The sequence below is a fragment of the Hoplias malabaricus genome, chromosome 16 (genome assembly GCF_029633855.1).
Source record: "Hoplias malabaricus isolate fHopMal1 chromosome 16, fHopMal1.hap1, whole genome shotgun sequence".
In the NCBI taxonomy this organism is placed as follows: domain Eukaryota; kingdom Metazoa; phylum Chordata; class Actinopteri; order Characiformes; family Erythrinidae; genus Hoplias; species Hoplias malabaricus.
This window is the reverse complement of record NC_089815.1, coordinates 25,470,357-25,482,679: the sequence shown is the minus strand read 5'-3', so window position 1 is coordinate 25,482,679 and position 12,323 is coordinate 25,470,357. Positions and strand designations below refer to the sequence as shown.

General features: G+C 38.9%; 1 protein-coding gene across 3 annotated transcripts; it reads right to left on the bottom strand.

Moving 5' to 3' along the window:
• Nucleotides 1–613: 613 nt before the first annotated feature.
• On the bottom strand, nt 614–11,404 carry sp2 (sp2 transcription factor). Of its 3 annotated transcripts, none has more exons than XM_066647862.1 (8): nt 11,326–11,404; nt 8,919–8,995; nt 7,901–8,653; nt 6,695–6,910; nt 5,370–5,664; nt 3,708–3,879; nt 3,057–3,250; nt 614–2,890 (listed from the first exon to the last, which is right to left on the bottom strand). In XM_066647862.1, the coding sequence occupies exons 1-8, from the start codon at nt 11,330–11,332 to the stop codon at nt 2,790–2,792; spliced, it is 1,815 nt and encodes a 604-aa protein (XP_066503959.1). In that variant the 5' UTR covers nt 11,333–11,404; the 3' UTR covers nt 614–2,789. The 3 variants fall into 3 exon arrangements, with proteins under 3 accessions (XP_066503959.1, XP_066503960.1, XP_066503961.1); XM_066647863.1 differs by having other exon boundaries at nt 11,308–11,329; XM_066647864.1 differs by lacking the exon at nt 11,326–11,404 and adding an exon at nt 10,357–11,263.
• Nucleotides 11,405–12,323: the final 919 nt, after the last annotated feature.

The window sequence follows — 12,323 nt, the reverse complement described above, 5'->3', positions numbered from 1 at the left end:
TCAACACAGGCACCCTCCACTTTCCGCAAAACCCCTTTCATAATAAAAGTCGCTATAAGGCACTATATAGCCAAAAGTTTGCGGACGCCAATTTAGTCAACATTTCTTCTATAATGCTGGATATTAATCTGTGGTTTGTCCCCTGCTTCTATAGTAAAACTCTACTGACAAGTCTTTACATTAGAGGCTGTTATTCCAGACAGAGATTAAGCTTAATCCCGGACTATATCCTTCTTTCTATGGAAAATCACAATTCAAAATGCCATGTAGTCAGGGACCAGGCTTAATCCATGTCTGGGAAACCAACCCTAGAGGTGTTAGATTGTTGCTGTTGGTATTGGACTGCATTCAGCCTCATGAGAGCATTGGTAAGGTGTTTAAAGATTATTTAATCAGGAACACCATTTAGAATCATCTCATAGATATCGAATGGAGCTCCAGGCCTCCAGAGACAGCAGACCACTGACTGGGCCCAAATGCCAAGCACCCCCTAGGCTGGTGTAAAATCTAGCTTTGGGATTAACACACCTTCTAGCAGATGCTTGGCAATGAGCATGGTGACCTTATACTCCCATAAACCTGTTCCAGGGTGTCCCATTCTATTGGTGTTTTTTCTATGAAAAAAATGTCTACGTCTGCCGGCTGGAACAATGGATTTGTTTAAATAGTTTGGACATATGGCATACAAAAGAAAGTAGTATTAATTGGTATTTGTTTCTGTGCCCTTTCAAATTAGTTGAGAACTTCAAGTCCTTACTCAGCATGTGCGCCTAAGCACAGAAACAACCCAAAGATGATCTGAATGCTTTATTGTGTCAATCTGGGAGAGATGGGCAGACTGTAGAAAAAGTAGCAAGCTCTCTTTTTTTTAAGCACCTCAGTACAAGTTATACAAACACAGTTACCTATCATCAGCTTTCAGAGACAGGGATATTCGGTATAGGATTTATCTAGGAAAGATAGAAAGGGTATTTTTTTCCTTTTCAATTTTGACAAAATAAAGTCATGGTGCATGAACAAAATACTAAACTCAACCACTCATTTAAAACCCTGAATTTGGTCAGTGCACATAAAATTGGCATTTCTTAATACAAGTTAGACAAAAGATAAAGCAGTTATACAAACGCATGTAATTAGAATTAAATCTCTTTAAATAAGGGGGTGCAGCTGTCTAAGGCAACATTAAGTTGATAAAAAGGGTCATCTAATAGGCTTGTGTATTACAGGAATGAAACTATACAATGTTACTTCTTTTTCTCATTTACACTATACACAGTCCTGTCCTTCAGGTTCAGCTGGAACAGCCAATGCAGTTGGCTGTGTAACAAATAGCCTACTTTTTGTGGTCTCCAAGAAATTTATACATATTCAGACACACAGTACAAACATACTTATGCACAGACTTTCCCCCTTAAAGCACTTCTGAGGACCAGGACATCAAACATTTACATAAACTTGATTGGAATAAATTCCAAAATGCTTGGGTAACTCCTAGGCTGTGTTTCAAAGCTACAACTCTTTTCAGTGTTACAGTGTTTGTGGGTAGTTGTAAAACTCTTCCCTATCTTACTTAATTTCTCTTTTCATTTGAGATTTCTGTTTAAGGTAGCATATAAGTTTAATGTAATCATGTACTTTACTATCTGAATATCAGACTACATGTTCATAAAATCCCATCTACTTACAAGACTAAGGCTATTTCGGTCTTTCAAATACAGCCATTTTCTGTCTATGTGTGTAGTTTTTATTAAATCTTTCCATGATTCCTACAGCGGCAATAATCAAGAGACTTCAAATTTATCTGCCCTTCAATTTTCATGACATGATTGTCCAGTCACAGCAACATATCTTAATAACCTCACTGCTGTAACAAAACCTCGTACCTCAGAAACAGATCATTTTGAAAATTCGGGTAAAAATATTACCTGAAATGTACATTAATGTAATGAGATTTTATGTTTGTAAAATAGTTATTATTTTGGACCATTTCCCTTGGTCCGTTTGTCATTAAATGTTTACACATTTTACAGGACAGCTACCACTTTTAATTTAAAATAAAAAAGAGGGGAGGAAATAATTAAAAGAGAACGTAAGAAAGTAAAAAAGAACAAAAAAAAAATAGATTTACGAGGTTTTGATAAAGTAGTGCTAAAATATTAACCAAATGGAATTAGATGATCTAATATTTTTCATTTCAGATTCTGAAATGAGCCTTGGCTGGGTTGTAGAGAAACTCCAAGCATTTCAATATTCAAACAAGCCCCGGTATGTACAAATGTATGTTTGTAAGTTAGCAAACATTTACACAATAAACACACTGTCCATGAGCTGCTACACGCCAGTCAAAAGGCTCAAAAAAAATCTATTATGGATAAAAACAGAGCTTTTTGGCTGGAGTACTTATTGGTACATTTTATATCTGAGAAACAGTCATTATGTCCTCACTTTCTTCTTCCTGCTAAGGAAGAACAAACTGAATCAAAGACTGAAGATTTCTCAAACTATACAGCCACAAAGTCGGGTTGCTGTATCCACAAGTGAGACAAACATGATGCTTTTGTTACGTACTGGCCCAGCTCTCCAATCACAAATGGGATGCGTGAAGGAGACGAGGAACCTGGGCTTGTGCAAAAGGACCACTCCACAGGGCCTGGTTTAGGACACATCATGTGTTTGACTGGGGCCAGTTGAGAGAGGACATCCTCCATTGAAAAGCCCCCTCCCTGTTTTCACCCCAATGGAAAGAGATTTTTTTTTTAAGAGTTCTCTTTTGAAAGCACATGTTCTTCTCACAAGTTCTTGGTGTTGATGTGTGTTTTGTAATGCTTCGTTAGGTGGTCACTTCGCATGAATCGTTTCTGACACTTTGAGCACTCAAAACGCTTGTCTCCTGAAAAAAAGAAATATATTATGGTTAAAGCTTGCAAAGTCTTTAGTTTAATAAACTGTTCTAATAAACATTACAGTCAACAAACATAGACAATTCAACACATCAATTACAGCAAATTATTTTTTTCAGAAAAATCACATCGGCAATAATGCACAGTGTCTAATACCTGTATGCGTCCTGGCATGTCGCTGAAGTTCATCGCTGCGTGTGAAGCGTTTCCCACAGAAAACCCAACTGCAGACAAAGGGCCTTTCTCCTGTATGAAGCCGAACATGTGCTCGCAGCAGAGACGTTTTTCTGAAGGTCTTCTCACAACCTGGTATGTGACATATATGCTTCCTCTTCCCGACCTCACCCGGTCTGCAACCGACATGAAAGAACAATCATTAACCCTGTCTATGTCTTTAGGTAGGTCCTTGGTTGCAACTCTGTTCTGACATCTGTCACATGTAATAAAGTTTAACATTAGCAGCTGTAACAGGATTACACTTTGGCTTTAAAATGGCCACGTTAAATTTGAAACTAAGATTATTTGATGATTTTAATAAAGCTGCATCTAAAGAATAACTAATCAACAAGTGGTTTAATACATACAACAAGCTTCATATTGAGCAATAACACTACACTTTAACAAATTAAACAGCTGCAATAAAATTCAATCAAGTCCTATAATCAGACATCACTATTTCCTATTGACCAGTACCTGTGTACACATCATTACACATTTTGGCCACTAAAAAGTCAAAGGCTGAATCCAGCGAAGCATTCACCATTCACCATTAATATAAACTGCAATATTTTTAATGTGATTCCTTGCCTTTTTTCTGCATCTTTGCAATTGGGGCAAGTGCATGCCATGCGCCGCTTCTTTTCGCCTGGTTGGCTTTGCAGCTCAAGGGCAAGTGTTTGGTCCACCTTCAGCTGTTGTGCCTGCGTCTGCACACTGCCCAGCTGTAGCCCTCCACCCTGGACTGTCAAGTGCTGCTGACCTGGGAATCAAAAAGGGTAGTAGAAGCAAAGCTTAAATTTTAACATTATGATACCAGGTTTCTTCTGTGTGTGTGTGTTGCAAAAACCTGCAGCACTCATAAAACACCTTAAACAGTTTGTTCAATGCTTCAATGCTTAGTTTGTGTAGTGCTACTTGCCCCTTATGATGCTAAATAACTGAAGTTTAATAATACTCCAGTTACACTTCAGGGTTTTTATTAAACATGTGGAAGCTTAGTAAAAACCAGATGGGTTTGCTATCTCAAAAGTGGATCCCTAATAATAACTACCTTGCCTTGGAGCTTCCCACCCGACCCATGAATTTTTCATGGAATACTAACTAATATTAACAGTAGATTGACCAGAGGAGGAAGATTCAGCTCGGAGGGAGATTTTCCTTGCCACTATCGACCCTGGCTTGCTCCCCTGGGGTATTTTTATATTTTAAAATTTCATGTTATAACTTTATATTTACCGAAATTCTGTGAAGCTGCTTTTTGACATCATTGGTTGAAAAAAGCGCAAAACAAATACATTTGATTTGATGAGACCTGTTATAAATTACGTATAACACTAGGTGCCAAAGAAAAATTAATTTTGAAATCAACACAATCCAAATCAGTAAAAACTAATTAGCAATTCAAGTTTTATTACAAAATTTTCTTACTTTTATGTAACATTTAATTTTTGTTATTTTATTTGACACACATTCACATATTATGTGATTTACTCATGCTCACATTGTGTAGTCATCCTACTGATAGGGAGCACTACTTCCAACTTATGGGGTGTGTAAACTTAGTCCAGAATATGTAGTAGTGTTAAATGTAATTAATCAACTGCATGTCTTTGATTGGTTGTTGGAGGGAAGTGATTAATTTCATATTAATTCTATATTTTATTCTGATTCAGTTATATTTTGTTTTAGTTTACTGTGAACTCTTTCAGAGTTGTTCGTCTCTTCTCTGCCTGTGTATCATCAGTTTATAACCTTGATGCTTGGGGGGGGGATGGCTGTTCATGGAACAATTGAGGGTGATAACATTTTCTATAATATGTGTTTGCTCCCACTGACGGTGGGAGAGAGTAACCAAGTTGCGGCCAAGAAATATCTCTGTAAACTTTTCCATCTCTATTTTAAAATAAAACATCTTTACTCTCTTCACACACGCATGACTCTATTTAATTCATTCTCGACAACCTCAACAAACACCACAATCCAACAAAAGCAACACTAGGACAACAAGCAAACCATGTTGAGACCCATGACAGACAGACACTACAGAGAGGGGAGTCCCGTATGTACCCCAATCTGTTGGTGCAGCCGTTCAGTTTTGCTGATTAATTTCACTTCTATACCAATGTCTCCAGCCTGGAAGTGCAATAGATACCAGCAACACGGGTGTTATTCTCCTGTGTACCACTGAGCCTTACATTGAAGCCTTAAAGTCTATTGTGTCCAAAAATGAGTCAATATTTTTCAACTTACCCCCAGCATTTGTGATGGTCACAGGAACTCCTTGTACTTGAACACCATTGATATTAATGGTCTGAACAGCTGGACCTGCTGAAGTGAGCTGAGCTGCATTTAACGTGATCGGACCTCCACCAGCTGGAGCGATCTTTGCAAGCGTTCTCTCTTTCCGTGCCCCTGGCTGGGTTTTCTTACTGACAACAGTCAGTGTGGTAGGGGTGGCAGTAGTAGCAGGTGGAGTTGGTGCAGCAACTATGGTCTTTTGCAGCTGCACTGTTTGCCACTCACCTGAAGCTGTTTTAATCAGGACCTATGAAAAACAGGATACGAGTTAGACAAATCCAACTAGAACAACTGATCAACAGATTATATGGATAGACCTGATTTACGGTCACATAAGATGTGTATTAAAAAGAAACAATGGCCATGATAATAGCACATTTAAATATTTTATAAGCATACAATATTTTTTTAATTGATTGAACAGGGACACCCAATGACACGTGTAACAATGTCATGATGTATATGTCTTGGAGAAGACAAAAATGCTAATTTTCCTCTGTAGCTCTTGTTCAGTTTAATGTTGAAAATATGTTGTTTTAAATATGTTTTAAAAATATAAAAATAAAAATACCACAAGCAGCACCAAATAAATAAACACTAAAACATAATGAAATGTATGTAAGCATATATTGAAAACATGAATATAAATAGGCCCTCTTTTGACACATTTACTGATCTGATAATGTTTAACATGTGTACATTCATTCAATCATTCATTCATTCATCCCTAACCCATTCACCCTGTTTGGGCCACAGTGGGTTCTGGGGTTACCTGGAATCATTTGGCACAAAGCAAGCACAGACAGGGCACCAGTGCATCGCAGGGCATCACAGTCACGCAGTAATTCACACACTGGGTAATTTCACATAGCCAGTCCACCTACCATTATGTGTATCTAGACTGTGGGAGCAAACCTGAGCATCCAGAGGAAGCCAACACAGACAGGGAGAATACATCAAACTCTTCATAGACAATGACCTGAGGCAGGGTTTGAACCCAACTCCTTTCGGGCCACTGTGCAGCCCTTGGATAATATTTATATATATATTTTTAAAGCAAAACCAATATTATTGACAAATTTCTTAAACATTCAATTGCAGATTTTTATTTAGTTGTGTTACATAATTAGGCATTGACTTTTTAAAATACATTTTGAAAGCTATACTGAAAAATGAATACTACAATTCATTATTATGGCTATCATGAAATTGCATGTCCTGTTCCTTTTCATATTTTCAGAGAAACAAAATTAAGAAAATAAAATAAAATTAGGTACCTGTGTGGGTTCAGGGGGTGTCATCTGCACACTGGGTGTAGCCGGCTGTCTCTGGGGCACAGGAGGAAGTGTCGCAGAAGCAGCCTGCACCACTTTTAGAGCCTGCTGGGGTATTTGCACCACCTGCTGTTCTGATTTCTGCTGAACCAATTGCACCTGCTGTACCACAGGCTGGTTTCCACCTGGACTCTGCACAATCAGGAGATTGTTCCCTGCCTAACAAAAAAAGGATATACCTTAGTATGTTTAAACAACAACACATTAACAACAGGTTACCTTCTAAAGGCCAATTTATACATCTGTGTTGACTAGACACAGAGCCTATGCCATTGGCTACGCAAGGGCACTATGCCATCGTGAGCATTTATACTTGTGTGTTAGTGTCTGTGTCACTCTGCAATTACACCACCTCAACACTAGGGCTGAATCACAAACATCTACTTCTACACTATGTTGTAAACAATGCAGTGCTGTAGTAGAATTACTTTAATAAATCTTTGAAGTGTATTATTTAGGGAGTATTTTTTGGGACAGAGCATAGTTTACATAAGGTGCCAGGACAGAAACAAATACAAGCCTGCACAATTTTTCCTTGAAAGGTTTTCTTTCCTTTTGGAGACATTTGAAAAATACAAATGTTCAACATTTTTATTCATCACTGACGTCTACACCATGTCTGACCTACAGTGTGGAGGAGATCATGATTCTGTAGTTCTAAAGTTCAACTTCAACAATATCCACCTGACTACTGACTAATCACAGTTGTTGTGGTCTGTGTCGATGCGACACACAGTTAGATTTCTGGAGAGGTGCACATCAGGCTACACTGTAAGACTTGCATCGATATGTTGTCTACAGCATAGGTTTGACGCAGACGTATAAGTCTGGTTTAACTGGCACTAACAGGAATATCTTCTAGATACAAGCACACACGAGTGCTGTCAAAAGATAGAAATAATTTATTTTAATATTAATTATTCTAAAATAGTTATCCATTTAAATCCATTCAGTGACACACACACACACACCTAATCCTTACTTGTGAACCACTTGTGTGTTTGGCTCTGTAAGTGCAAATTTCACATAGTTAATTTGAAGACATGGATCTATACACAAAATCCCAGACCTATTTTTGAATATTTTCATATAAAACATGTAATAACAGTGCCACATGAGAATAATAAACGAAAAACGTGCTGAACCTACCTGAATAATATTATTAGCTGTGGTTTCTATCAGCACTGTCTCCACTTGTTCAGCAGGAGGAGATGAGGCTGGCTGTGGGGTGGCAATCTGTTTTTTCCGTCCCCTCTTGCCTTTCACTGGCCGGTGTGTGGCAGCTGCTGATTCTGCAACAATCTGAGTTCCACCAACTTCACCCGTAGAAACATTCAGGGGTAGCGTAAGCCCACCGGCCAGGCGTACAATGTTCGTGTTAGAAGCAATATTAGTATTATTCTGTCGTCGTTTTTGTGTTGATGGCTTGATTGCTATTGTCTTCTGTGTAGCAGGCACTGCTGCCACAGTTGTTGGAGTGGGTGTGGTAGCCTGTACTGTAACAGGGGAGGTGATAATAGCCTGATTGGTTCCAGGAATAATCTGAATCTGTCCACCCTGGGGAACCATTTGAATGGTCTGTGCTCCCTGGATCTGGGGCACCACTTGGTACTGGATGTTGGCAGTTGACGTGCCTGCTGGGCGTGTCGGAGTTTGGATAGTGAGAAGGATGGGGCTGGCTCCTGAAGAACCTATGCCTGCAGGCAGTTGGATCACATTTCCCTTAGCAGACAGGAAGGCCATATTTTTGGGTGGAGCCGGAGCAATGGGAGCAGGCTTGATGGGGTGCAGGCGACGTGTAGTTGGCTGAGCCGGTGGACTGCTAACTGGGGCCTGGGCTGCAGGTGGGCCAATCTTACTGCAAGTTGCAGCCAGGAGGGCCAAAGGCGAGGGCTGAGAATCCTACAAAATGGTCAAAATGAAACAGACATGCAAAAGAATAATAAGTGCAACAGTTTATTTTATTTACACCTGCATATCATTTTAATTTAAAAAACAATTAAAAAAATAAATGCAGACCACCCAATCTAACTTAAATTATGACCAAATGACGTACCAACACTTAATTACAGATACAATGTCTGAAATTCCATTCTTAGTAAATAAAACTGATACATATCTCAATGTCAGTGAGAACAGAGATAACTTAACAAACACAAAAACTTACTTGAGAAGTGGTGGTAGATGGCTGGAGGTATTCACTGGGACTGACAGCAACAGTGGTAGCCATACTGTCCTTTTGATCTAAAAAAAGAAACTACTGTAGTAAACAGTGATAGCGAAGAGCTGTCACACTGATATACATCTAGTAGTTAATTTATAAATTAACTACTAAATTAATATGCAAGCTTAGCAAGAGGCCAACATTACTAGAATACAATGTCACTTCTGTCAAAATGCTTTCTCTTTAACCAATTAAAAATATTTAAACATGATCAAGTGCAGACCACCACATAATGCATACATTCACTAAACATTATATATACAAATAGACTACTGCATGCACTTTTAAAATGTTAGGGATTTATTTAAAGAGGTGTTTTCTGTTACTATCTAGATAAACATGAGTCAAAAGCACAGTGATACACAGTGATAGTCATTATGACCAATGTCATGTCACTGAATAGGTTTAAACACAAGAGTTTGCACCATCAACCAATACTGCATGCAATAACATTTAGACTTTCCTAACCCAGTTTTTTAAAGCATATATATTACTACTTTGTATATTCATCTAAGAAATGAGTTCCAAGCATCTGACAGACGGCCACAATTCATTTGCAAAACATAAATTAGAACACAATGGGTTTTGGCAGAAAACTAACAGATTTGACCATGTTCTAAGAACACTATGACTTGGTTTTCCTTTGCTGCAGTTTGCTAGCATGCCTGCCTGTCAGTGTGTGTGTGAGAGAAAACCAGAGCCCAGAAGAAATATTGCTGCTATTCTGCACAATTATTGGCAACAGTAAATCAATTTTTGCCATTGGATTAATAATGGGTTTTTGGTTTAAAGAAATGTGGTTTAAAGCTGAAAGAAAATGTTTATCGTTGAGACTATTTTTTGAAGTTAAATTCTCTGACAACAATGTCAATATTGTGGATTCAGAATTGTTTCACCAAGCCCTAGAATCACTTCTCATTCTCTTGACCAATAGACTAGGCCAGAAAGATTAACTTGGCTTTTTTTTTCTTTTCTAAACCAAAATGATTGCTTTAAAAAGTGTAAACGTGAAATTTCAAGAGCTGCAATTTAAGCTCTGATATCAAGAATGTCTACAGGCAACAACACTGTGCTGTGTGTACAATAACAACCACAACTATAAGTCTTATATATATACATATATAACCATAACTATAGGGCATTCTGCATTCAACGTTCAAATTTTAAACTAGATATCCATGGTTAAAGAAAATCAGACCTGTAACTTAATTTATAAAACAAATATTCTATTTAAATCAATTGTATTATTGGTCAGAAAGAAAAAATATATATATATATAATAAACGTAGATGTATCTTCCAAATAGTTCATCACCAACAGACATACGAATGACTACAGAAATGCTTAGCTAACTTTATAAATATGTATGCTAACAAGATACCTAAAAAATAAGTGCTAATTAAAGATCCATCCTTTACGCCCAACGAACGACTGAAATGTGGAGATTTGTATTAATCTCTATGTTTACGTTGCCACCCAGTTCCTTAGTTCTCCTCACTGGAAGTCAGCGTTATACTTCTGGAAACTGAAGTCACACAAAGTTAGAAGCAGTAACTGAACTGGCTAAAATCCGTTGGCCTGCACACGAGTAAGAGCCTGTTAAATACAATGCCCCAGTAACGTGTAAAATGTTCCGAGGTGTTGAATTTCGAGTTGTAAGCAGAAAAAACACAACACATCCCTTTTTCGCGCGCGGCCTGACAGCGCCACCTCTAAATAAACCCAGCGGAGCTAACGCTAACAGCCCCCAGCTAAACAAACACAAGGAGCGCGGTAACATCGCTATAACCGAGCTAAAGGCTAACTGCCTTCATTCTAACTATGTTTTTGGCTGAGTTAGGACACCGCTGCTCTCCTGCTACGCGTATGCACTTTTAAAGGAGGGAACAAAGAAACGACCGAGGGAGTGCGAAAATGAACCCACGCAAAACTCGGCTTAACCCAAAACCGTGAAAGTGTAATGGTAACGTTACTTAAAACTGCACAACCAGCTTCGACGCTGTGCCCTGCGCCTTAATTCCAATTTTCAGTTCCACCTTAAAAGGCGCACGCATGTAACTTCTGCACCATTTAAGGTGGGACGGAAAATTCGGATAAGGAGCCAACTTCAGCCTCGTAAGCAGCTGTGGCTAATGTTAGCATGCTAACGAGCCCCGAACTAGCAAAGATAAACTCTTTGATGCGGAAAAGCTGCTCCTATCCCGAGGAACGCAAGCTGTACCCGCCCAGCTTTAGCTCGTTTTGTAGCGTGTACAAATACGGCGCTCTGTTGATAAGATGCACTGCAGTCAACCATGTGTTTTACAAAGTAGATAGTAATATAAACACCAACGTTTTAATTCCTACCCACCGCTCATGACGACATTCGCTCTCCGTGAAGCTTCAAGATCAAACCCCTGCCCAGTGAGACCCGCGCCCGCGACCAATCCGCCTGCGGCTCTGCGACTGAGCGACCAGAGCCCCGTCCAATCAGCATAGGCCATCTCTGTGATTGACTTTTACATTACCCAATGAAATACTACAGCGGCGCACTGACAGGTGACGGGCATGTCTTTAACCAATAGCAGACATCAGTTTAGGAAAGTGGGCGGGGCTTATGCGCTGTTGCAAGACTTGCAGTGAACGAATGATAAGCAGCGCTGTATTTCAGTGACGTTTAGTTCATCCAGTTAGAAATGGCCGTAACATATCAATCAAAAGTAACTGACATCCATTTTGATCGATCCGCTGGAACTAAACTCGCGGCCCCTTTAATTACCTTCGGGAACAGTTGGATATGCTTAACGTTAAGCCGTGGCAAGTTACTCTCCCACCCTCCGCCTCTTTTCTGCTCAGTTGGCGTTCACTTCGCCATGTTGAACTGCCTCTCAAACCAAAGGGTGAGGGATTATTTCACAAAACGCCCTGAAAGGAGCAAGTCTAACCAAACGTCATTTGAAAATCCCAATGAACGTTGAGAAAACATGGTTAAGTCAAATAAACCAGCAAAATGTACACTTTAGCAAGACCTGGAATGACACATAATGGATATTATTATTATTAAGATGTACGTTTGACACAAGGCACTGACAATTAAAGCTGATTTATGTAACATTTTTGTTGAAAATCTAGTCTAATATTTAAGACACTACAATAGCCTATATGTGCACTGCGGCAAGACACTTATAGACTTATACATGTTTTTACGTATTAATGTGAGACACAGCTTTTAAAATATCTATCTGGATGGACTTGATATGTGAGGATTTCAGATGTAAAATCAAAATTATACTGAGAAACGTAACAAAGTTTTGATGGAGTTCTCTTTCGAATACTCTTCCATTTGCAAGTATCAGATTCATTTGCTCA

Coding starts and splice junctions, on each gene's coding strand:
- sp2 (XM_066647862.1), bottom strand. Junction 6,911..7,900: donor CAGCTAATAATATTATTCAG/GTAGGTTCAGCA, acceptor TTTTTTTGTTAG/GCAGGGAACAATCTCCTGAT. Junction 5,665..6,694: donor CACCCCCTGAACCCACACAG/GTACCTAATTTT, acceptor TGTTTTTCATAG/GTCCTGATTAAAACAGCTTC.